Below are 26,964 nucleotides of genomic sequence, written 5' to 3' on the forward strand. Positions count from 1 at the left end.
TGGAACAAAGAAAATATAAGTATTTTTAAGAATACTTAAGGCAAACATATATTATTTATCATAGTAAATTTTTAAGTATCCTGTTACTTTTAAATATACCTCTTGCCTACATCTACAAACATTGTGCAACTTCCTACTACTTTACTGCTGTTATTGTCTGAGGTTTGTATTAACTTACACATTTCAGCTAAGTATGTATTTCAAAATTCACAACTGAATATAAGAATACTTTTCAGGTTTTCACAATTAAAAATACACTATAGCTATTTGTCCATTTCTTTAGCCATTCTTCACTGATTTCCACAAATATATACAGAGGCTTTCATGTGAAAAGACAGAAAAGACATCCTAGATTAGAATGGATTTAACAGATAAAGAAGAGTGCAAGGATTAAAATCAATAACTGGAGGGGACATCTAGGTCAACTGGCCTAACAAAGTTTATTAAGAAAATGTTCTGCATCCCACTTTGGTGAGTGGCATCTGGGGTCTTAAAAGCTAGCAAGTGGCCATCTAAGGTGCATCAGTTGGTCCTAACCCACCTGGAGTAAAGGAGAATAAAGAATACCGAAGACACAAGGAAAATATCAGCCCAAGAGACAAAGGGGCCACATAAACCAGAGACTCCATCAGCCTGAGACCAGAAGAATTGGATGGTGTCCGGCTACCACCAATGACTACCCTGACAGGGAACAAAACAGAGAGTTCCTGATGGAGCAGGAGAAAAGTAGGGTGCAGAACTCAAATTCTAGAAAAAAGACTACACTTAATGGTCTGAGACTGGAGGAACCCCGTAAGACCTGGCCCCCAGACTCTCTGTTAGCCCAAAACTAAAACCATGCCCGAAGCCAACTCTTCAGACAAAGATTAGACTGGAATGTAAGACATAAAATGGTACTTGTGAAGAGTATGCTTCTTAGCTCAAGTAGATACATGAGTCTAAATGGACAGCTCCTGTCTGGAGGCAAGACGAGAAGGCAGAGAGGGACAGGAGCTGGTCGAATGGACACGGGAAATTCGGGGTGGAAAGGAGGAGTGTGCTGTCACAGTCTGGGGAGCGCAACTAGGGTCACATGGCAGTGTGTTTATAAAGTTTTGTATGAGAAACTAACTTGAACTGTAAACTTTCATTTAAAGCACAATAAAAATAAATAAAAGATGAATAACTGGATCAGTTTTTATCAACAAATTTAAGGTAACATGGTGAAATGAGATTTAATTCCCTTTGTTTCCCTATGAAGAAATTAAGTATCACATATCACATTAATACTTCAATCTTGAAATCTTGATATTGTATGGTTATAATTTTAACAATGTGGGACTAGTCAAATTTTGTTCAGAGGATTAAGATGAACAATGTAATTTAAATATTTTTTTCAAAACTATGAAGTCTGTTGTATTTTCTATTTACCCTTTTAAAGTATATAATTTGTACCTTATTTTTCCTAATTTTTTTACTGTAAAATGTAAGACAGATATAGGTAAGTACATAAAACATTTAACTTATGTTTAACTTCTAATATGAAGCAATGCCTCCCCCTCACTGTCCCATAAGTACCACTCAGGTCAAGAAATAGAACATTATCAGCACCCTGAAGCTTCTGCGTGTGGAACCTCCTCTATCATACTTAGGAATATCAAGTGTTAAACTAGTAATTTTACTAGCTTCCTGAATAATTCAAGGATCTGAGAACAATTTAATCCCATTTACCCTCCTCCTGATTTATATGCTATTTTTGTCATGGCTTTTTTTAACCCTGTTAGACATATTTTACTATTGTTTGTTTACATATACCCATATAGTTATTTACCATTTTTATTACATATACCCATATAGCTATTTACCATTTTAATTTGTTCTTCATTCCTTCTTGCATCTCAAAATTCCATCTAGAATTATCAATTTCCTACACTAGAAGTACATCCTTTACGATTATCATTAATTAGTCTGCTAGTGACAAACTCTCTGTTTCAGTTTGTCTCAAAACATTTGTGTTTAACTCTCAGACTTGAAAGATGTTTAAGGGTTTGGCTGCTAACCAACAGGTCGGCAGTTCGAATCCACCAGCCACTCCATGGAAATTCTACCAGGCAGTTCTACTCTGTCCTGCAGGGTTGCTATGAGTCAGAATCGACTCGACAGCAATTTTTTTTTTTTAAGGGTTATAGAACTCCTAGGTAGACAGCTGTTTTCCTTCAGCACACCAAAAATACCATTCCACTGTCCTCTGCTTTCTATTGTTACTGTTGAGAAGTCAACTGTCAGTCTAACTATGGCTTTAATTAATGACTTTCCCACTCTGTGGTTGCTTTTAAGGCATTCCATTTGTCTTTGATTTTCTACATTTACTCTATATGTCTAGGGATAGATTTCTTTTTATTTGATCTGCTCAGAAATCTTGTTTGGCTTCCTAAATTTGGTGTCTTTTATTAGTTCAGGAAATTTTTCAGTTAATGCCTCTTGAAATATTGCCTCTGCTCCATTCTCTCTTTTTCCAAGTCTCCAGTTAAGTGTCACATTAGACCTTCTCACTGTATCTTCTGTGTTTTTTAATGACGCTTCTGTATTTTCCATTGTTTTATCTCTTTTGCTACATTCTGAAAATTTTCTTCTAATCTATCTTCTACTTCATGCATTTGTTCTTCAATTGTGTCCGCTCTGCTGCCAAACCTATTTACTTAAATTTCAGTGTATTTTTCAGAAATTTTATTTGGACATTTTTTCAAATATGCTGTGCCACTCTGTAATATCAGCACACTTCAGAAACTTGGAGGACAAACCTTTTATCTGTTTTTAAATCTCTCAAACAATTTGCATAGGTTTTTAATCAATTTACTATAAATTTTAAAAAGCAAACCTTCAAATTAGTTTGAAGGAACAACTGACTGATATCAGGAAAGATGGCAATTACTAGCTGATTTCAACAAAAACCTTTGAACTATTAGTAGACAGTACTGAAAAATACGATTTAACAAGCATAACCAATGATATATTTCTTTCCTTTGGATTTGTGTATCTTTAGGAGTCACCTTTTTCAACTATGACAGCTCTTAAAACCAACTATTCAAACAAATGTACAAATTTCCATTATTATATGATATTTTAAATAGTTATGCATTTCATCTAGTAAACTGTGAGTCAGTTAAAAGTGGACTTTGTTATCTTTATGTTTGTATCCCTAGGATTTTGACTATATGTCATATAGCAAATAGTTGCTTTGTCAATGTTTTGTGAATAAATGACCAAAAACACAGGCAAGTCCATTAAGAGGAATATATATACATATATGTTATATATACACACATATATGTAAGCATATGTGTAACAGTGTCTGGTTAGATAAACAAAATATTATTTAAAATGGCTTTAGTCCCAAATCAGAATGCTCAAGTACTAATCTAATGGTGTTTTATGACACAATTTATAATTAATTTACCTATACTATGACTTTCCTAATTGAGGATATGTTCTCATAAATGAATATAGTTGCCCTACACAACATATGTTTACTTTCAAACTGAATCATACAAGGAATGCATATATTTTCAAAAACATAAAGCAAAACCAACAGAAGAATTGTTCCCAAAATAGAAAAATAGATGAATGTTCTGGTACAAATAAAACTGTGAAAGTATTAAAAATTAGACTTTCAAAATAATCTATCAGAAATAAAAATTGAATAACATAATTTTTATTTCAAGACTTGGTTCATATCCACTAATCTCAATTAGAATGTGATGACTACTTAGCATAATTTTCACCACAGTATAAATTTTTTCTTTTATGCTATACTAAAAATTATATACAGTAATATAATTATTTCCCAATAATATATTACACTTAGTCCTCTAATGTAATTAAAGCAAGAAGCCCATATTATAATTTCATTTGAAAAATTATAAATAGATGATGTACATACAAAGTATTCTGTTAGTATGCCACCTAACTGCATCTTTAAAAGGAAATTTAAAAGAGAACAGTTAATAAGATAAAATAGAACAAACGCTGTTCCCAAAAAAGGATCAGAATTCATAGAATACAAAGTTTTGCTGATATAACCTATGTAAGATAAGTGTCTAATGACTGTAGGTATTATTATGTTAATTATATTCAGAAAAAAAGTATCTTATAAAAGTTAATATACAAAATGATTGAGTAAAACTTAAGGAGAATTTTATGGGTAGTATCTACCAATCTTCTGTGCTCGAAGTATATGTATGGTATTTCTTCCTCAAAATGCACTGCATGGGAAGCATTTAGTTTAAGAACACAAAAGGTACAAAACGGAAGGTATCGTAAGTAAGTAAGGCACTACTTCTGTTCCAAATAGTATCACTGATTTTCTTTTTTGGAAACATTATAAAGCTTCCTAGAAAGCTTTTACCCTCACCCCCAGATTTACAGTTAACTGGTGGTACAGTGGTTAAGTGCTTGGCTGCTAATCGCAAGGTGAGCAGTTCAAACCCACCAGCTGCTCCACAGAAGAAAGATGTGGCAGACTGCTTCCATAAAGATTTACAGCCTCGGAAACCCTATGGGAAGTTCCACACTGCCTCACAGGGTGGCTCTGTGTTGGAATCGATTTGACGACAATGGGTTTGGTTTGGGTAATCATGTAAGTTTGATGTAAGTCAAAATTGTATCAGTGGTCTATTGACTGTACTCACATAGTACTTAAAGTGGAAGAAAAATAGTAGCCATAATACTCAAAGTGTGAGAAAGGCACAGGACCAGGCAACATTTCATTCTGTTATACACAAGGTTGCTATGAGTGTCAAAGCTGACTCGATGGCAACTAACGACAACAACCGTACATAAAAGATGAAAACAAAATAAAAATAATGTAAGCAAAGCCAAAGTTAGAAGCAAAACTATTTCATTGATACCTACCTCCTGGAAATGCCATTAGCCAGACATTTATGGCTACAGGGTTTGGAGGAGAGGGGTGATGAAGTTGGGGACAAGTTGAGTGGGGCAATCAAACTGTTGATGATCTCAGTCAACTGTGCACTCTGCAAGAAAACAGTTAACCTTTTACCAAAGCTAAGCAAGAAATGTGAGTTAAATCTCAGATCTATCACACCTATTAAATATTTAACTTCTCATGAAACTAGTAGGTGTTTACATTTTACATTTACTAAATTTACATTTTAGTAAATATTCTAATCTACAAGGATGATTTGTACCACTACTGATTTTATTTAAGTAAATCTACATTTTAAAAGTTTATAAATAGCCTCTCCTTTTCTATATCCTTTGTTACAGTTCCTTTCTCTACCTCTAAAAAACTTGAACTCAGCTAATAGCAGCTACATAATATTTCCCTTGAGGCAGCCAAATTAATAACAACAAATAACAGCTTAATTGATTAAATGCCTACTATGTATCAAGCACCTATATGTACTGGCCACTATTTTAGGCACTAACCATACATTATTTCTAATCCTTATAACTAACCTGCAAAGTAGACAGTATTAGAGCTATTGATATTGCTAGTATTAACATCAATAACTGAAGCAAAAGAAAGATTAAGTAGCTTGATCAAGGATAATAAAGTTGATAAGAAATGGAGCTAGGATTCAAATTTAGGTTGACTCTAATGCCATACTTTTCCTCAGTATTTTTCCTAATTCAAAAATATCAGTTATGTTAGGTACCAAAGATTCTCACTGAATCTTATCCCAAACTTAAATATATGTAGTAAGTATTGAATTATTCTCAAAATATTCACCCACCATATAACAAAGCTCACATAAATAAAAATAGTACATTTCTACAAAAGAATGACAACTATTTCTATTATATATATAATCCATACTTATTTTAGAAAATGTGGAGAAGTTTAAAAAAGGAAAAGAAAATCCCCCATAATCTCCCTTCACAGAGAAAACCAGTATCTTGGTATATATCCACCCTTCCAGAGTAAGTTTTCTGAGTGCATGTAAGCATGAGTGCACATACAACATGCACACACACACATACTATAAATTAAATGACACACCAATTTTCTAAAATCCGCTTTGCTTACTTAATGTAGTGTGGCCTTTTTTTTTTTTTTTAATCTAGGTATAGTTCATCTTTTTCATTGACTGCAAACTATTCTATTATAAAATATAAGGTATATGAAATAATTATTTTGAAACTCTTTATTTGTATGAAACTAATACTATGCTATTAGAAATGACATTAAAGAATATGATAAAACTAAACCAAATATTTGCCTCCTTTAAAAGTCTTTCATGAGAAAGACCCTGAAATGTTTTCATTTGTTTTCTCGGCAGATAATATGCACCTAATGACTTCATTTTAAAAATCATTACTCAGATTTTTTTTTTTAAGATTAAAGCTCATTTAAAAATGTGCAGTACAAACAGATCAAATAGATTTAGTCCATTTAGCAAGTATTCATTAATTTAGTCATGCAATTAAATTTATTCAGTATCTCATATTTTCCAGCCTGAAACACTGAAACACTCTTCTTACTGTCCCTTCTCCAAAAATATCATCTGAAATCTTCTAAGCTTCTGGAGGTCAATAGTCAGGTATCTATGAATAATTAATTGGCCCAGAAGAAAAGCATTACAACCCTTAGCTTGACCCTAACAGGAACCCCTCATCCAGCCTAAAAAAAAATCATATACTAAATCCATACTTGAGATAGGAAAGTCACAATAAAAATGAGAATAAGAAAAAAAAATTAGGAAAGAAATAATTTTAACTCTGAAAACAAAAAACTAATTTTAAAAGTCAAAACACATAACAGTTATTCACGGTAAGTTTTCTAATGCAAATACATCACTGGTAAAATTCATTTAAAATTATATAAATTACCATTCAATTTATGAACAAATTATCTAACAATACAAGTATGCATTTATTGTGCCTTTATATTTCAAGTGCTAACTCTTTAGCTGTTTCTGATATACAGAAATATATTTGTTTGGTAAGCAAAATGTTTCTCTAACAAAACTAACGTAATCAAGCCGAAGGATTACCTGATCTATATAGTTCAAGTTCCCCTATAGTCAGTGGTCAGTTATATACCAGTATCGAAGAAAAATGTGCATAACATTAGAGTTGCAACCCTTGCCACTTAACTCACTCCTAGACTTTCTCTCTCAACAAGTATTTGAACAACAACTTAATTTTTTAAAGTTGGCCTATTATAAGCATTATTAGCATATATTTCAAGAGTAAATGACCTGTTCGTAGGCAAATTATCAATGACCTACAAGGGATTGCTGCTGCCCCTTCCTGCATCTCTTTCCTCTACTCTCCGTATGTCTAGAACCATTACTATTGCTCTCAGACCTCCTGGTTCCCTTCCCTACCAAAGCCTCTGACACTCTAGTCAGCAACGGGAACTGACAAATGAATATGCTACCCAGTGACAGCATTAAGGGCATGAGACCTGTGTAGTCACGTGCTTGTTTTGATGCTCTGCTGTCACCATCTTAAAATTCTTAATCATTTTTTAACAATGGGCTCCACAATTTCATTTTGCACTAGGCCCCACAAATAAGCCAGTTCTGACATTAGACCAAGTCCACTAAACAAATTGGAGGTATTAAGGAGAAAATTAGAAATGTCTTCTAAAAATGAAAATACTCCTAGAATTGTACTGTACTAGTAATTCATTTAATTAAATTACTTGCTAATGAATAAGTAGAGACTTACAGGCAGAAAAAGTAGAAAATCTCACAGAGCAAGCAAGTAAGTTATTCTGGAGTCAAACTCCATGTCAAATAATTAAGGTCAAACTGAAAGCGATTGATTCTCTGGGATGGAGAGGAGGGTGAAGAAAGAGGAAAGTAAGACTAACACTAATTTATAACTCTGATTTTATGGTAAAGTGCATTCCAATTTCACATCAACTGATTACAAAATAACCTTCTGAATTACAAACTATTCATAACAGTCTTTCGATTATCCATTCCTATTCAGGAAAACGCTATAAGCAATTATAAATTTAACAAATATGGGGTGGGAGGAGTTACACCATATTCTGGATTTTAGGGAATAAGACAGTATCCTGGTACTAAATTATTTCAGTGGTATATTAGAAAAACCCAGGAAAATTACACGTGGGCAGGCATGAATCTGTATCATTTCCCAGGGGAACAAATGTCAAGATGGTATGTTCTGGCAGGTTTAGTCTAGTCCTAAGGTAACAAACTCCTAGAAAGCTAGATTTGTTTTAGAGACACCAACATCTAAGTCAAAATAACAGGTTTGATTTCAAAGAAGCGAGAGATACAGGATAGAATAATTAAACTTTTGGAGTCATCCACTATAAGATCTAAGTACCAGGGAAGACTTTAGAATTAAAGTAATTTGTTAAGGGCTTCTTTGACTTTCCGTTTACATGATCAGATTTTATGAAAAAGACCATATTCCAATATTATCTTTCAATAAAAAATCTCTATTGATAATTGACCAAATAATCATTCAGTCTTATTTAACAGTAGTGCCACTATCCCTTCCCCCTGAAAAATATCTAACAATGAACAACTGTGTTATAAAAGGAATTTTCCAACCCTGGTATAAATAAGTTATCACCTTGTGGCTATTTACTAATACTTTACATATTATGGAGCCCTGGTGGCACAGGGGTTAAGAGCTACAGCTGCTAACCAAAAGGTCAGTAGTCTGAACACACCAGCCACTCCTTGGAAACCCTATGGGGCAGTTCTACTCTGTCCTACAGGGTCACTATGAGTCGACGGCAACAGATTTTACATATTATATTTAAATACTCTAAATTACACCAATATCAGTTATATACCAACTATTTTAATTGCATTTAGTGTCAAACTTCCAACTCTAATAACCATAAACCAGGCAGCACACGTATAATAATGTTTACTTGAATAGTTTATAAAATCGATTAGAAATCATTTCATGCCACTTGACATCCTACTTAGTTCACTTTACCTGTTTTTCTATGTTTCGAAGAAGTAGTGTAGGGCTGCTAGGTGACATTTCAAAATCTTGTTCTAGTAAAGAATCTTGGCTGTCTTGTGGAACCTGTGGATTCCCTGTAGTGTTTAATGAAGCTGCTTGGTCTGTAAATTGTATTTGTTTCTTCAAAATGTCTTTTGGAAGCTGACATTCTTCTAGGATCACAATCCCCTAGACAAACAGCAATTAAAGAGTTAAAATAAAAACAAATTGACTGCTAAATCATTTTAACTTTTATAATGCACTTGAAACCACACATCTTATTATCCCTTGGAAATCAGAAAATATACACTCAAAAGTACAGTTTAACTCTGTATAGAATTGGCTGGTTTAAAACGTGCAGCTAAAGTAATAAGTATAGATAATGGGCTGGGCTTGTATAATACTGTCATGACTATATTGTCATGACTTATATACATACAATTACTTTTCTTCATATTGGTTTTAGTTCTTAGCATTAAATACATGACACTGTTAGAATAAAGTTAAAGGTTTATTATATTCAGAATATGGACATTACAGACTGAAGTCCACAATATTTCCTAATATAACCTTCTGATATTGGTCACTAGCATATATTTCATTTCCATTTCATATTTATATATGAGCACTCCCTATTTTATAAATTAAAATACCAAACTTAAAAACATCCAATCTATAGTAACACCCTTCGGAGCATCCTAAGGAGCCCTGCCCTGTTGCTGCCAGCTAGCAACCATGGGCAGAACTGTAACATGAGGTAAAAGTACTCTCCAGGCCAATGAAAGTTCTTGCTACTTACAAGGTACCTGTGTTAATAATAAGGACACATGTTCTCAACTTTGACATAGTTATTTTCTCAAATTAAAGGAAGTGGGAATGAACAGGAATCTGGCTGCCCCCAAACTTACCCCATCCCATTCATACACACAAACTTATTCTTAACTGACTTGTTCAGATTTCTCCCATGCTCCCCAGTTCCTCACTCTAACTCACGAACCTCACTCTAAGGTTCTCACCCTCAGATCCCTCAGAAGCAATGAAGACAGGAGAGAAAGGGGGGAAAAAGTGTGTACAGACATAGTCTTAATGGTTCATATTCAGTTCTCATCATAAAACTTCTTCCCTTCCTCCCCCATCTACCACCATCATATATGTTGAGAAGAAATAAGGGAATATATACATATATACACACACACATATATATGTATATCTGTATGTTTATGTATATACAGACATATATTTTTTTCCAAAATGCTAATAAGCTCCATAGGCTGGTTGGAAAGGTATAAAACTCCTAATTTGGCTAAAATAGTATATTCTTGTAATAAAAATAGACCAAAATACTAACAAGTGTACAATATTTCAAGAATGGAACACATTAAATGACTGCTAAGGGTCAACTTGTATCATGCAAAAAAAACCATTGCCGTCAAGTCAATTCTGACTCATAGCGACCCTACAGAACAAAGTAGAACAGCCCATAGAGTTACCAAGGCTGTAAATATTTATGAAGGCAGACTGCTACATCTTTCTCCTGCAGAGTGGCTGGTAGGTTCGAACTGCCAAGCACTATAATAACTACTGCACCACCAGAGCTCCTCATATCATGCAAAAGTCCTATTAATAGGGTAGAAACTGCATATATATGAGCAGTTTTAATTTACAGTATATACTTTAGAAACTACATAATTTTAGAATGGGCATATTCAGGTATGGTATTAAACATACATTTTACTGTTTTTGTGGTAATATGTTACTACTGATGCTTGGTAAAAGTAGTAAATGTATTATTTTTCGTGTATACTTAGAATAGTGCTAACATGCTAACTCGTACAAAGAAGGAGATCCGGTTATTGACTGCATTTCAATCATTATTTTCCTAGAATATACAAATATGACCGTGAAGAAATCTGACGAAACATCTTGTTTTGTTTGGTACAGGCACTTCCCGGGTTACGAACAAGATCCATTCCTAACTGTGTCTTTAAGAATTTGTAGGAAGTCAGAACAGGTGCGTATAGTTCTTACTTAGCCTCACTTTAGTGCAAGGAAAGGCTCGAAGGCTTTTTAATGATGTAAAAGCTGCACATGCAGCAAATGAAGGTGATTGTAATGAAGAATTTGTTATGAGTAGGGGTTGGTTCAGTTTCGAAGTGAGGGCGAAGTGAGGGCAAATTTACTTAACATTAAATGGCAAGTATGAGTTGTCCGTTAAGTCCGACGTTTGTAACCCGGGGACTTAATGTATTTTTAAAATTAAGTTAGACGTGATAGACGTAGTATCATTAATCTTGAAAGCTCTGGAAAGTATCTGAATGTCCATTCTTCTACAAGTCTCTCACTTACAATAGGTTTTCTATTATAAGTACTAGCATGCAAAAGAAATATAAGTTTCCACCGTGTCCATTTAACCGTCATTTTCTTTGGCTTGATACATTTTATATTATGAGCCAGTCATTTGTGGACTAGCCTAAATTCATAAACCCTATTTAGAAAAATGTTTGTATGGAAAAATCTATTTTGTGTTTCAAAAGTCCAATTTCCAAACCTTTAAATGCTACCTTTTTGAAAGCTGAGGCCCTACTACACTTAGTTCACTGAAAAATATTTTTAAAATTCAACCAGGGAGACATTCATAGTCAACTTCATAATGAATTTTTTTCACCTTAAACTGTTACTCTGGATAAAACTCTCACAGTGTGAGAAGAGTGTCCCATGATGATCTGCCATAGCCAAGAACAGACAGAAAAAAGATGATTAAATCCTTTGGCAACGCTGCAAGGAGAGTTCATTTCCGTTCTTAATATTCAGAAAATAATCAGTAATGATAGATAAAACAAGGTAGAAAACAAATATATGGACAAATTTTAAGAAAACTGAGTTGTGGTAACTGAGACAAGTAAAAACTCTGGCGTAAGATGAAAGCAACTACTCCAGAGAAGACAAATGTTCCTGATAATAACACTAGAAAGATTTTTCCCCTTGAGGGTCCTCACAGAGAGGACGTTGTGTAAGAAGAAAATAAACAATTGCCTCAGCAACATCTTTATTATTCACATAAAGTTATCAAAGCTAATTTTAAGCAAGAATTTAAACGGAAATTTTAAAACATGTAAAATGTGCTATTAAAATGTGGAAGACTTTGGTATAGGAGAACAAAAGAAATCTATCAGACAGACCATTTGATATAGGACAGCCAGCCTTCCTCCCAAGAAAAACTATTTTTCTAAGAATGAGAGGAAACTGTTGTCTTAGCGGGAAGCTGGAGCGGGGAAATATGGGAAGTTGTAACATGTTGACATAGCCGCTGCAAGAACAAGGAAAGGATGCTGCTAATAACTCCTTTCTTTTCTCTGAAAATTTAAGCAAAACTTAGAACACCTGGAATGTGGTACAGAAGGGGCAAATGTCAACTGAAAGATCTAAAACTTGTAGATACACTGTAGATTTACTCACTGTGTGCTTCCTGACTCAAGGCACAAACTAGTACTTATTTAATCAGTTGCTGTCTAGTCGATTCCAACTCATGGAGACCCCATGTATGCTTATTAAAACAGGATACTTACAAGAGAGCATCTCTCAACTCTTCCTAGTCTCCTTATCTCTAATTTAACTGAGAAAAAAGGTGCTTTTCCTTTAAAAAGGTTCTGCCTCAATGAAGATAGTATTACCCCACCCTTCTCACTTATTTTTCTTACAAGAACTCAAGAAGGTGTAAAAGCAAAGAAAGAGCTGTTCTTCCTATTCAGATTATAGCTCAATTAAACAGCATATAAATTAACATCCAAAGGAAAGGTCAAAAACTTTAAAAATTTAGCTATTTTCTAACTGTAGAAGCAAAAAGTTTTTTGCTTAGTTTTGAAATCAGAAAGAATGAAATTAAAAAGAATTTTTTAACTTTCGTTTTTCCTACATTAATAATTTGAAAAGTTAACAAGATTTATCTTCTATTTAATGTGGATTCTGTAAGCCCTGTGGAGCACAGCTCTACTCTGACACACATGGGGTTGCCATGAGTCAGAAATGACTCAATGGCAATGGATTATGGGTAATATTTTATAAGCATTAAAAGCCTTACACAATCACACAAGAGAACACCCATGATGGTGAAGAATCCGCAATCCCTATTGTATCAGACATCTCTTATACTCCAATCCAATCAGTCCTAGCTCTTACTCCAGTCATAGTATTGCAGAGGGCAGACAGGCAGTCTTAGGTCCTTTTTACAGATCAGCCAAGTCAAGCTCACAGAGGTAGACTATTTTGTGCAAGTTTACCAGCTAATCACAGGTAGAGTTTAACATGCAAGTTTCTTGAGCCAGAGTCCATCTTTGTCTATCACATAACTACTTACTAATTTCTGTGACCTCTTTCCAATCTGATCCCTTGCGTCTTAGTTATCCAGTGCTTTATAACAGAAATACCACAAGCAGATGGCTTCAACAAACAGAGGTTTATTCTCTCACAGTCTAGGAGGCTAGAAGTCTGTATTCAGGGGGCTAGCAACAGGGGAAGCCTCTCTCTCTCTCTGTCAGCTCTGGGGGAAGGTCCTTGTCATCAATCTTTCCCTGGTCTAGGAGCTTCTCAGTGCAGGAACCTCGGGTCCAAAGGACGTCCTCTGCTCCCAGCACTGCCTTCTTGGTGGTATGAGGTCTCCGTGTCTCTATGCTTCTCTCTTTTATATCTCAAAAGAGATTGGCTTAAAACACAACCTAATCTGATAGAGTCCTGCCTCATTTATGTAACTGCCGATAATCCTCCCTCATTAACATCATAGAGACAGCATTTACAACACATAGGAAAATCACATCAGATGACAAAATGGTGGACAATCACACAATACTGCGAATTATGGCCCAGTCAAGTTGACAGATATTTTTTGGGGACACAATTCAATCCATGACATCTTGATTATGTGTAAGTTCACTAGGGAATTAAAGGTTCATTTTGATAAAAAATTCTTAATTGTTTACATTCTAGTGTCCCAAATGTATTTTTGAATAAATATTATCCAATAGTATAATATAAATTCTGTCTACTCAGGGGTCTGGACCGTTAAGAGTCACTATAGAACAGTCATTAAAACCACAGCTCTAAACTTAAACAGATTTGAATTTGAATACTAGTTCTGCCACATACATACTGGCAGTAGGGTCTAGTCTGGGCAAATGAGTTAATCTCTTTGAGCTTTGGTTTCCATCTGCATAACAGAAGTAATAACACTATTTACTTCAAATAACTATTGTATGAAATAAATGAGAAAATGTATTAAAACACTTAACATTATGTTTATCATTATCCTAGGCAGATTACATTTGAAACTTCAATATAGACTATCTTTTGATTTGTCAAGATTTTATAAATTGATCACAATAAATGATCTAGAAATAAATACATAAATGAAACAGCTTAAATGTAAAAAACAGTAATCAAACATCATGATTAATTCCTAAGAAATGTTACGAAGAAACTACCAAAATAAAGAACCCATTTTGGGGAAAAAAAAAAATATATTGTATTCCAATAGTATAACTCTCTGACATTTTCCATATAATAAACATAATGCTACTTTTAAGGGTACAAAGGGCCAGATGCATAGCTAGACTGAACAAAAAAAAATGTAAAACCATATAAATTATTACTGAGAAGTTTATACTTCTTTCCTTGAAATAATTTATTCCAATAGATATTAAGTAACCATATAAACAAACTTTTGAAAAAGTTTAAACAAGTATATATGACTTCTTAGAATACACAGAACATTAAAATAGCCTTTCCGAAGTCAAAGCACTACGAACCAGACTGCCCAGATTCCAGTGTCAAACTGATGACTTAGTCATCAGCTTAACTGGAAACTCAGAACCCACTTTCTCAGAAATTTCCAAATTGTTTTATATTTTAACCTTTCTTAGAACTCTATTTACTATAAAAATGGTTGTGATATTACATCTTTTAATGAAAATGATCAAACAGGAGAAATTATCTGGTGATCTTAAAGAGACTGGGAAATCACTGCAACTGAAGGGCCCAGCTGAATAGAATCCAAAACCCACCCTGTTGTCAAGTCAATTCTAACTCACAGAGACCCTAGAGGACAGAGTAGAGCTGTCCTATACGGTTTCCAAGGCTGTGAATCTTTACAGAAGCAGATTGCCACATCTTTCTTCTGTGGAGCCACTGGTGGTTTTGAATTGCCGACATTTCAGTTAGCAGCGGAGCGCTTTAACCACTCAGTAACTACAGTAATTTAGCATGCAACTTCCATCAGGAAAATATTCTTGAATATGGTTCCCTCCAATATAATAAACAATCCATAAGCATACAGTTTTATGTCTGTCCTCTCCACTTCCCTACAGACACCATTACCAAATTCTATGACTTTAAACAATATTCATCACACTCTAACCTCCTCTTTAGTCCTTACACAGCTCACATTTCTGCCCCTTTGAATACCAAACTATTTGTCATTTCCAAAACAGATTATGTTGTTTCATGCCTTCAATCCTTTAAGGAATGCCGTTCTCCAGTTTCATCGACTTGTTAAGCAAACTACTATTTATCCCGCAAAATCATACTGCGGTGTATCACCTCTTTACTGATGTTCTCTCTGACCCTGGTACTCCTAAAATAAGTAAATTATTCTCTCTATTCTACTTCTATATTTTTTTAAAAACATGTATCACTGCACACATTACATTATATTGCAAATAACTATTTACATGTTCTATCTCCCCTACTGGAATATAAACTTGTGATAGAGCCTAAAATTTATTAATCTTTGTAGATGTGCAGGTTCTAGGCAGAGATGGGATAACCACATGGTTCAAGGTCTCTGATCTCTTCCTTCCTCAGCTTTTTCTTTTCAGAACAATCACCATCAATTATCTTCAGTGTGACCCCATTATGAGCACAAAGAATATAGTTTCCCACAAAAAGTTATAAAGAGATGTTTAGAAATATTTAGATCATATAGGACCTCATGGAATTTCATAAACAATTCTTTATGTTATTGTTTCTATGAGAAAAAGTATTCCAAGTTTCAAGCAAATAGACTATAATTTATGAGAAACAAGGCATTTTTAAGTTAGGGAATTCCCATGTTAAATTTTCCCTAGTTGAAATTAAAATAGTATTTATTTGTATAACCATTTGCTTAATTTTTATCCCCATTAGGCTGTAAGCCCTGAAAATGTAAGAACTGTGTAGATTTTTGTTCACCACTATATACTGTAAGCACATAGTAGCCTCCTAATAACTATGTATGAAAGAAAGGAAGAGAAAGAGTACGGAAAAGGGAGAAGGAGGGAAAGAGGCAGTAAATGAAGGAAGGAGAAAAAAATTTTTTATTCAAAGATTGCTGCAATATAATAACATGGTTTTAACTACCATTTCTGCTGAAATAACTCTAAATCTACATCTTCTTATAGACCTGTCTTCTCTAGTATTTCATATTTCCAATTCTTTCATGGATTTCCTATAGAATGTGAAAATAAATGTCAAAAAGTGCATTTTCATCAATTTTCCTTAAAACAAGTACTTTTCTTTCCTGCAAATAGCAAGTCAATAACTAAGAGGGGAGTTTACAGAAATCAGAATCATTTGGGGAGCTACTGAAAACTGTAAATTTCCACTAAGACAGTTTTTCTTTTGTTTGTGTGTGTGTGTGTGTGTGTGTGTGTGTGTGTGTGTGTGGTGGAGGAAGGAGGGAGATGCAGTAATTGTTACAAGCATGATTCGAAAAAGCACCTCAACTGACATGACATCGTCTTGTTCCCAAGAGATTATCTGGCTCAAATCCTTGAAGCTGTCTTTGAAAATATGTGGCTTTTGTCTCTATTCCTTTGCTCAGCTTCTCTGGTAATTCTCTATGACATCTATCTCCAGAGTCACCACTATAAGTCACTTTCTCATCACCTTTACTACATACTAGAACTGCGAGAAAAAATTTCCCTGGCATACTCTCTTTTTTCATTAGTCTATCATGCACTTAGTTGCCATGATGTTGTTGTTGTTAGCTGCCATCGAGTGGGCCCTCAACTCATGGTGACCCTAGGCACAACAAAATGAAACACTGCCTGGTCCCGCACCATCCCCATGATGACTGCAGATCAGACCATTGTGATCCATAGGGTTTTCATTGGCTGAATTTCAGAAGCAGACTGCCAGCCCTTTCTTCTGTCTTAGTCTGGAAACTTCAATGAAGCCTACTCAGCATCATAGCAATACACAAGCCTCCACTGACAGTCGGGTGGTGGGCACATGTGAGGTGTACTGGCTAGGAACTGAATCTGGATCTCCTGCAGGGAAGGTAAGAATTCTACCACTGAACCACCAAAGGCCATGTTACCAAGATACCTAATATTAAAAACAAAAACGTGCCCTTTACTGCAATATACTCCCAGGGAAGTTCTCTAAATAGGGTCTGATCAACAATTAACTCTTCCACCAGGCATTAAAGTTTCACCTCCAGGACCTTTCCTTTATCAGAAGTCCCACAGCACTGTATCCATACTTTTCTCATTGTCCTTATTTTCTCTCTCGTAATGTAGTTAATTATATCATATTTATCACATAAGGAAAACTCTGTAACTTATGTATTTTTATATTTGTGACTTTCAGCAAGTTCTTTCTATCCCCAATTTCCTGATCTGTAAAATAGACTCAATATATACCAATAACGGTTGTTCTAAGTTTTGAATGAAATTATACATGTAACTTGCTTAAAACAATTCTTCATGTATTTTAAGCACTATATTATAGTTTGCTGTTATTACATCATCATAAGTAATATTAGGACCTAGTACAATATTGAATATACGAGTATATCTGATGGATGTTTCAATAAATAAAGTGGAGACAGAAAAAGAAAATCCAAATTCTGCTGCCAAAAATCATACATACACAGTTTCACCTTTTCATATTTCCACACGGATCCTGATCTCTAAACATGATTTTTAAAATGCCCCCTTGAATCTTGGTGTTTTCTCTTCTGAGTCTTTGCTTAGCTCAATCATTCTTGGCCTTTTTTGGGTCACAGATCCCTTTTGAAAAAGCCACATACACTTTTGTCTGAAAAAATCACTCATAGGATAAAAATAACTTTAACAATCCTCTACTACAAAATGGGAAAAGGATTACAAACAAAATATTTGAAAAAAATGAAGGCTAAAAATTCTCCAAATCTGGTGAAAACCATAAACCCAGAGATCCAAGAAATTCAATGAATACTAAACAGGATAAACACATTACCTTTGGATAGGCAAAAACGTCTTAAAAATAGAACACCAAAAGCACAAACTTTTAAAACAAAAAAATTGTTATACTGCACCTCATCAAAATTAAAAGCTTTGCTCTTCAAGAGAAACGATTAAGGAAATGAAAAGGCAAGCCACAAAAAATGCTTAGACTATAGGTAGTCCCCAACTTACAATGTATTCTAGTTACAACAAGCCAAACTTAAAACCGTCCTTTTTCATTATGCTGAGTGAAATACGCCAATCACAAATGGACAAATATTGTATCAGACCTCTATTGTAAAAACCCATGAAAAAGTTCACACACAAAATGTAACAATCTTTGTTGGTTACCAGGTATGGGGGGGGGAATATTAAATAGACAATAGGTAAGTGGTATCTTGGGTGAAGAGTGAGACAGTACACAATACAGGAGAAACTAGCACAACTTGTACAAGGAAAGGTCATGGAAGCTCCATAGACACATCCAAACTCTCTGAGGGACTGAACTGCTGGGAGGAGGGCTCTGGGGACCATGGTCTCGGGGAACATCTAGCTCAATTGGCATGACACAGCTTATAAAGACAATGCTCTACAATCTACCTTGGCGAGTAGTGTCTGGGGTCTTAAAAGCCTGTGAGCGGCCATCTAAGATACTCCACTGGTCTCATCCCTTCGGGAGCAAGGGAGAATGAAGAGAACAGGATACAAGGAAAAGATTAGTCTGAAGGACTAATTGTCCACAGCTACCAAGGCCTCCACCGGACTGAGGCCAGTGCAGCTAGATGGTGCCCGGCTACCACCACTGACTGCTCTAACCAGGATCACAACAGAGGATTCTGGACAGAGCTGGAGAAGGATGTAGAGCATAATTCTAACCCACAAAAAAAGACCAGATTTACTGGCCTAAAGGAGACTGGAGAAACCCCGAGAGTATGGCCCCCAGACACCCTTTTAGCTCAGTGGTGAAGTTACCTCCGAGGTTCACTGTTCAGCCTGGGAGTGGACAGTCCCGTAAAACCAAATGAGACTAACGAGGTACAGGAGTCCAGTGACAAGGGCCAGAAAGCAGAAGGGGACAAGGAAGCTGGTGATAGGGAACCCAAGGTTGAGTAAGGATATGGTTGATGTGTTGTGAGATTGTTAACCATTGTCATAGGGCAACATGTGTAGTACTTGTTAAATGAGAAACTATTTTGTTATGTAAGCCTTCATCTTAAATGGAGAATAACAGCACAATTGGAAGAGCATAGTCAAGGTCACTGAACTGTGCATGTAGAAATTTTTGAAATGGTGTATCTTTGGCTATGTGTATTTTCATCAAAAAAAAAAGGTTGAGAAGTTAGAGGGTTGATATGTTGTGAGGTTGTTAAACAACGTCATAAAACAACATGTGTACTTCTATTTCATGAGAAACTATTTGTTCTGTAAGCCTTCACCTGAAGTACGATAAAAAAAAATAATTAATTAAAAAAAGAAAAAAACGTCCTTTTTCTTTTTTTGTACATTTTATCATTAGTAATCTGTATTACATACAATGTTGCAGCATGTAACATGCCAACCCCCAAAGACAAAATTGGATTTATGAAGATACTGATAATAAAAGGCAATAATAATGAAAACTAAAAATAATTAAGGTATTCTACTTACATCAGAACTGACTTAGAGTCATCATAACAGAACCCCATCGTAGGTCGAGGGCTACCCGTACATGTGTCTGACAAACGACTTGTATCCAGAATATACAAAGGACTCTTACAACTCAATAATAAATAAACAAATGAATTAAAAAGTAGGCAAAAGATTTGAACAGACACTTCACAAAAGATATATGAATGATGATAAGAACATTAAGAGACCCTCACTATCCTTAGTCATCAAGGAAATGTAATCATTAAAATAAGAGATACCACTACACATCCATCAGAATGACAAACATTAAAAAGATTGACAATACCAAGTGTCTGTTAGGATATGCTGCAACTGGAATCCTTAAACCTTGCTGATAAGAGTGTATACTGCTACAGTTTCTTAAAAATTTACACATACTTACCATATGACACAGTTTGATGTTTAATTTTATGTGTCAGCTTGGCTAGGCTATGGTTCAGTGTTTTGGCCAAACACTTGTGTAGTTGCTGCCACAGAGCAGCAACATATGATTAAATCAGTTGGCCTTTGGTAGAGCAGATTACTTTCCATGATATAATGTAATGTAGCGTAGTATAGTGTAGAGCAGTGTAATCACCCTCCATAATGCAATCTAATGCAGTATAATCCATCAGTTGAGGTCATACCAGTATAGGGCAGATCCTAAACCTAGTCATTTCTGAGTTATAAAAAGAACAAAATGGACACAGAGAACATACAGGGGAAGACAGATGACGTGTGAGGATCGTCTACAAGCAAAGGAATGCCAAGGATTGCCGACAGACACCAGAAACTAGGAGAGGCTCATAAAAGGAATTGACACAGCTGAGATCTTGATTCAGAAAATAAATTTTTATTATTTAAAGTCACCTGCTTATGGCACTTGTGTTATAGCAACACTAAGTAACTAAGACACATTGTAACTCCATTTTAGAAATTTATCATAAATTTTGTATATGTATGTGAAAATTTGGAAACAATCCATATGTTTATAAGCAGATAAATGGATATACAAATTGTGGTACATCCATACAACAGAATACTAAGCAACAAAAAGGAATAAACTATTAATACACATAAAAATATGAATGAACCTCACAAACTATGCTTCATGCAAACAAAAGAGTATATGCTGTAGGAGTCCATTTATATAAGTGTAGAAAAGAACAAATGTAATTTATACTAACAGAAAGTAGATCAATGGTTGCCTGGGACCTAGATGGTGGGGAGACTAGGATGGACTGCAAAGGGTACAAGGGAACTTCTTTGGGTGATAAAAATATTTGCTATCTTGATTGTGGGCATAGTTACATGCATATAATCCATTTGTTAAAACTCGTCAAGTTTTATATTTTAAAAGGATGCATTTGATTTTTAAAAATCTCCCAGTACAAATACCTTTTAATGTTGGCTATAAGATAACAACAAACAACAAATCAGGTACACTAAAAAGGAAGAGAGAAAATCCCTAAGGGCCTGAAAAAATAATAAAACAAAAACCAGAGCAATTAGTGTATAAACACCAAAGGTGTGAAAAATTATCAGTCCTAGAAGATTATCAGCCCTAGATAAAACAAAATTAAACAAACAAAAAACCTACACAGAGAAAGGAAACAAATCTTTGGCCCTAAATAAAGACTGGCTAAAAAACTGGTGAAAAAAGTCACCTGCCCTGGAATGGGGGAAGATAAAAAAAGTTTGTGTATCTTTGTCTGATCTCTACAGAAAAATTAGTCTATGCTAAGAAACTTAAGCCCCAGGCCCTCACCATAATGAGTTTGAGATTTCAATGTCCAAAAATAGGTCCTTGGATGGACACACCTGTAGGAAATCTGATCTAGGCTAATACAAAATGATCTGGAAAGATATACCCTCAACTTGGGCCCCATCGGATTCCCACAAAAGAGAATGACTCTTATAAAGATAAGCTCATAAGAAAAAATAAACAGAAGGAAACAATCCACATGTGTACAGGCTAAAAGTCAAAACAAAGAAAAGGATTAGAATCCAAAGAACTTTATATATTAGAACAGCAATCTGACTGAAAGTACACTTCCCATAATAAAAGTAAACATCATATACCTATGAAAATAAAAAGAATCAAACTGTCTAAACAGACCTAAAAATGAAAAATATTGTTAATAAAATTAAAAACTTAATATACAGGTTAAAGGGCAGATCAGTCACAGTTATAGAGAGAATTAATGAACTGGAAGGTAAATCTGAGGAAATCAACAAACATGATAGCACAGAGAGATAAAGAGACACACGAATAACAGACATGAGGATAGACTGTCTTAATGTATCTTCAGAAGAAGACTACAAATAGGTGGGAAAGAATACTCAAAAAGATAATGACTAAGAACTTTCTAGAATTGCTAAGACACAAAACCACAGATTTAAGAAACAGAAGTCCATAATAAATCTACACCTAAACACCTCACAGAGAAATTCCAGTAAAACAAAGACAAAGAGAAAATCTTAAAAGTAGTCAGAAAGAAAATATTACCTATAGAGAAAAAACAACTAGAATGACACCACACTTCCTGAGAGCAACAATAAAAATTAGAAAACTATATTCTTCAAAGTGTTGGGGGAAAAAAACTGTCAACTTATTATGCTATACCCATCTAAACATTCAAAAATGTAGGTGAAATGAACACATTTTCAGACATATAAAGACTAGGAAAATCCACTACCAATCACAGCCTTTAAACTGAAGGAAAAAAATTACAAAAAGATACACTTCAGGAAAAAACATATTTATCAAGAAAAAAGAGTTGGATTCAAGAGTAGAAAAACATATAAGTGAATCCACATGAACACTGACTACATAAACTATATATATTTATATATAAAAATATGTATTATATGTATTTCTTCAAAATATAATGATAATAACAAATTTGTGGAACATAAAATAAGTAGAAACTAAAATACAAGACAATAATAACAGACTGAGGTGAGTAAATAAAGTGTTCTAAGATCATTGTTTATAATGTTGGCAAACAATATTGGACTGCCAGAAGAACAAACAAATCTGTCTCGAAGAAAGTACAGCCAGAACGCTCCTTAGAAAGCAGGATGGCAAGACTTTGTCTCACATACTTTGGACATGTTATCAGAAGAGACCAGTCCTTGGAGAACAACATCATGTTTGGTAGAAGATCAGCAAAAAAAAGGAAGACCCTCAGCAAGACGGACTGACACAGCAGCTGTAACAATTGACCCAAACACAGCAATGATTGTGAGGCTGGTGCAGGACCGGGCAGTGTTTCATTCTGTTGTACATAGGGTTACTATGAATCGGAACTGACTCGACGGCACCTAACAACAACAAGATCTTTGCATTGTTCAAGAGGACAGTGCTAATTTTTAGATGTTAAGTTTAAATACACATGTTAAAATTTAAGGGTAAATACAAAAGAATAGAAACATGACATATAACTTACAAATTAATAGAAGGTGAAAAATAAGTTGAAAAGAAAAAAACAAACTTGCCCTATCAGTCAGAATAGATTAGGCCAGTGGTTCGCAAAGTGTGTTCCCAAAACCAGCAGCATAAGTATTACCTGGGAACTTGTTGAGAATGCAAATTTCAAGGCCCCACCCGGGCTACTTAATTAGAAACTCTGGAGGTGAGTACAGCAATCTTTTTTTAATTTTATTTTATTGTTGTACTTTAAGTGAAAGTTTACAATTCAATTGTCTCTCATACAAAAATTTATACATATTGTTATGTCACCCTAATTGCTCTCCCTATACTGTGACAGCACACTCCTCCTTTCCACCCCTGATTTCCTGCGTCCATTCAACCAGCTCCTGACCCTCTCCGCCTTCGCATCTCACCTCCTGACAGGAGTTGCCCATTTAGTTTCATGTATCTACTTGAGCTAAGAAGAACACTCTTGGGTTGTTAACCAATGTCATAAAACAATGTGTACTACTGTTTAATGGGAACTATTTGTTCTGTAAACCTTCACCTGAAGTACAATTTAAAAAAAAAAAAAAGAAGAACACTCTTCGTGAGTATCATTTTATGTCCCACAGTCCAGTCTAATCTTTGTCTGAAAAGTTAGCCTCGGGAATGGTTTTAGTTCTGGGTTGACAGAGAATCTGGGGGCTATGCTTTCTGGGGTTCCTCCAGTATCAGTCAGACCATTAAGTCTGGTCTTTTTACTAGAATTTGAGTTTTGCACCCCACTTTTCTCCTGCTCCATCAGGGACTCTCTGTTGTGTTCCCTGTCAAGGCAGTCCCTGATGGTAGCTGGGCACCATCTAGTTCTTCTGGTCTCAGGCTGATGCAGTCGCTGGTTTATGTGGCCCTTTCTGTCTCTCTGGCTAACACTTTCCTTGTGACTTTGGTGTTCTTCATTCTCCTTTACTCCAGGTGGGTTGGGACAAATTGATGCATCTTAGATGGCCGCTCACTAGCTTTTAAGACCCCAGACACCACTCACCAAAGATGGGATGGAAAACATTTTCTTAATAAACCTTGTTATGCCAATTGACCTAGATGTCCCCTGAAAGCATGGTCCTCAGACCCCTACCCCTGCTACTCTGTCCCTCAAAGTGTTTGGTTGTATTCAGGAAACTTCTTAGCTTTGGTTTAGTCCAGTTGTGCTGACCTCCCCTGTAGTGTGTGCTGTCCTTCCCTTCACCTAAGATAACTCTTGTCTACTATCTAGTTACTGAATAACCCTCTAAATCCCTCCCCACCCTCATAACCAACAAAGAATGTTTTCCTCTGTGTTTAAACCTTTTCTTGAGTTCTTATAATAGTGGTCTTATACAATATTTGTCCTTTTGTGACTGACTAAATTCACTCAGGATAATGTCATCCAGATTCCTCCATTTTATAAGATGTTTCATGGACTCGTTGTTCTTTATCATTGCATAGTATTCCATTGTGTGAATACACCATAATTTGTTTATCCATTCATCCACTGATGGGCACCTAGGTTGTTTCCATCTTTTTGCTATCATGAACAGCGCTGCAGTGAAGATGGGTGTGTATATATCTATTTGTGTGACAGCTCCTATTTCTCTAGGATATATTCCAAGGAGCAGGACTGCTGGATCGTATGGTACTTCTATTTCTAGCTTTTTAAGGACGCGCCAAATCGATTTCCAAAGTCGTTGTACCATTGTACATTCCCACTAACAATGTATAAGTGTTACAGTCTCTCCACAACTTCTCTAGCATTTATTATTTTGTGTTTTTTGGGTTAAAGCTAGATTGTTGGGGTGAGATGGTATCTCATTGTAGTTTTAATTTGCATTTCGCTAATGGCTAATGATCGTGAGCGTTTCCTCATGTGTCTATTAGCCGCCTGAATGTCTTCTTTGGTAAAGTGCCTATTCATAGCCTTTGCCCATTTTTTAAATTGGGTTATTTGTCTTTTTGTTGTTGAGGTTTTGCAGTATATTGTAGATTTTAGAGATTAGATGCTGTGATGGTGAAGACTGTGCGTCAACTTGGCTGGGCCATGATTCTCAGTGTTTATATATGATCACTCCCATGACTGAATATACCATGAGTAGCCAATCAGATGAAAAGGAGTTTTCTTGGGGGTGTGGCCTGCATCTGAATATAAGTAGACGTTCTGGCTATTCGCTCTCTCTGGATTCTGTGGCTGCTTCCTGTCTTCTCACTTCCAGTTCTTGGAACTTCTGCTGAACTTGGAATTCATCAATCTTCACAGCCTGTGAATGGAGCCCTGCTCTCTGACCTGCCAATCTTGGGTTCACCAGCCGCTGCAGCTATGTGAATCAGGAGAAACCTTGTGGTCTTGCCTGCTGATCTTGGAATTCGCCGACCTTCACAGCCTGTGAGAGGGAGCCCTGCTCTCTGACCTGCCGATCTTGGGCTTGCCAGCTTCTGCAGCTCTGTGAATTGCGAAGTCTCTGCCCTGATCCACGGACTTGGGATGTTCTAGCCTCTACAATCGCATGAGCTGTTTCCTTGATATAAATCTCTCTATATATATATTTATACACTTTACTGGTTTTGGTTCTCTAGAGAACCCAGCCTAAGACATACGCTGATCGGATTTGTCATAGCCAAAAATTTTTTCCCAGTCTGTAGGTTGTCTTTTTATTCTTTTGGTGAAGTCTTCTGATGAGCATAAGTGTTTGATTTTTATGAGCTCCCAGTTATCTGGTTTCTTTTCTGGTGTTTGTACATTGTTACTTATGGTTTGTGTTCTGTTTATGCCATGTATTAGGGCTCCTAGCATTGTCTCTATTTTTTCTTCCATGATCTTTATCGTTTTTTATTTTATACTTAGGTCTTTGATGCATTTTGAGTTAGTTTTTGTGCATAGTGTGAGGTATGGGTCTTGTTTCAGTTTTTTGCAACAGCAATTTTTAATGAGTGTTTTAAAAAGCCCACCAGGTGATTCTAGTTTTTAACAAGCCCACCAGGTGATTCTGATGCACACGGAAGTTTGAGAACCAATGGGCTAGGCTATACTTTCATAACAAAGATACACTAAAATCTCAGTGGTTTATTTCTCACTTATGCAATGTCCCCTGTAACTCCAGGAGCTCTCCAAGTAGACTCCTGTCCAAATGGTGACTGATACAGGCTGCTTGCTTCTTGTAGTTATGCCATCTGGAACATGGGGTTACCATATCACCACAGCAGTGGAAGAGAGCATGAAGAATCACAGATTGGCTTTTAAATATTTTGCCCTAGAAATGGAATATACGTCCAGAACTAATTCCGCCTAACTGCAAGGGGATTAGGAAATATGGAGAGAACACAAATATTTAATGGGCAATAAATGTCTCTAGACCAATAAGCAACATCATGATAAGTGGAGAAAAGACTGAAGTTGTCAAAGATTTCACTTTACTTGGATCCGCAATCAATGTCCATGGAAGTAGCAGTCAGGAAATCAAATGATGCATTGCATTGGGCAAATGTGCTACAAAAGACTTCTTTAGAGGGTTCTGGCAAGATGGCGCTCTAGGCAGAAGCACCACGCCGTCCCTCCACAGCAAAGATCTGAAAAACTAAGCCAAACAGAGAATGCAACAATCCTGAAACCCTAGAACACCAAATGAAGAGATAAAGAACTCAGCCGAGCACCAAATGGAGTGAGAATACTGAAAGAGAACCGAGAGCGAGGAG

At 35.5% G+C, this 26,964-nt stretch overlaps 1 protein-coding gene across 3 annotated transcripts in view; it reads right to left on the bottom strand.

The window, feature by feature from the left end:
• Positions 1-26,964, bottom strand: part of KANSL1L (KAT8 regulatory NSL complex subunit 1 like) — a 144,775-nt gene that overhangs the window by 50,105 nt on the left and 67,706 nt on the right. For all 3 annotated transcript variants that reach the window (XM_023731224.1, XM_023731222.1, XM_023731223.1), the window contains exons 4-5: positions 8,935-9,132; positions 4,891-5,012 (exon numbers count right to left, since the gene is read on the bottom strand). In XM_023731224.1, coding sequence (XP_023586992.1) covers positions 4,891-5,012; positions 8,935-9,132 — 320 coding nt within the window. The remainder of the gene's footprint in view (positions 1-4,890; positions 5,013-8,934; positions 9,133-26,964) is intronic.

The sequence above is a fragment of the Trichechus manatus genome, unplaced genomic scaffold (genome assembly GCF_000243295.1).
Source record: "Trichechus manatus latirostris isolate Lorelei unplaced genomic scaffold, TriManLat1.0 scaffold00041, whole genome shotgun sequence".
NCBI lineage: Eukaryota > Metazoa > Chordata > Mammalia > Sirenia > Trichechidae > Trichechus > Trichechus manatus.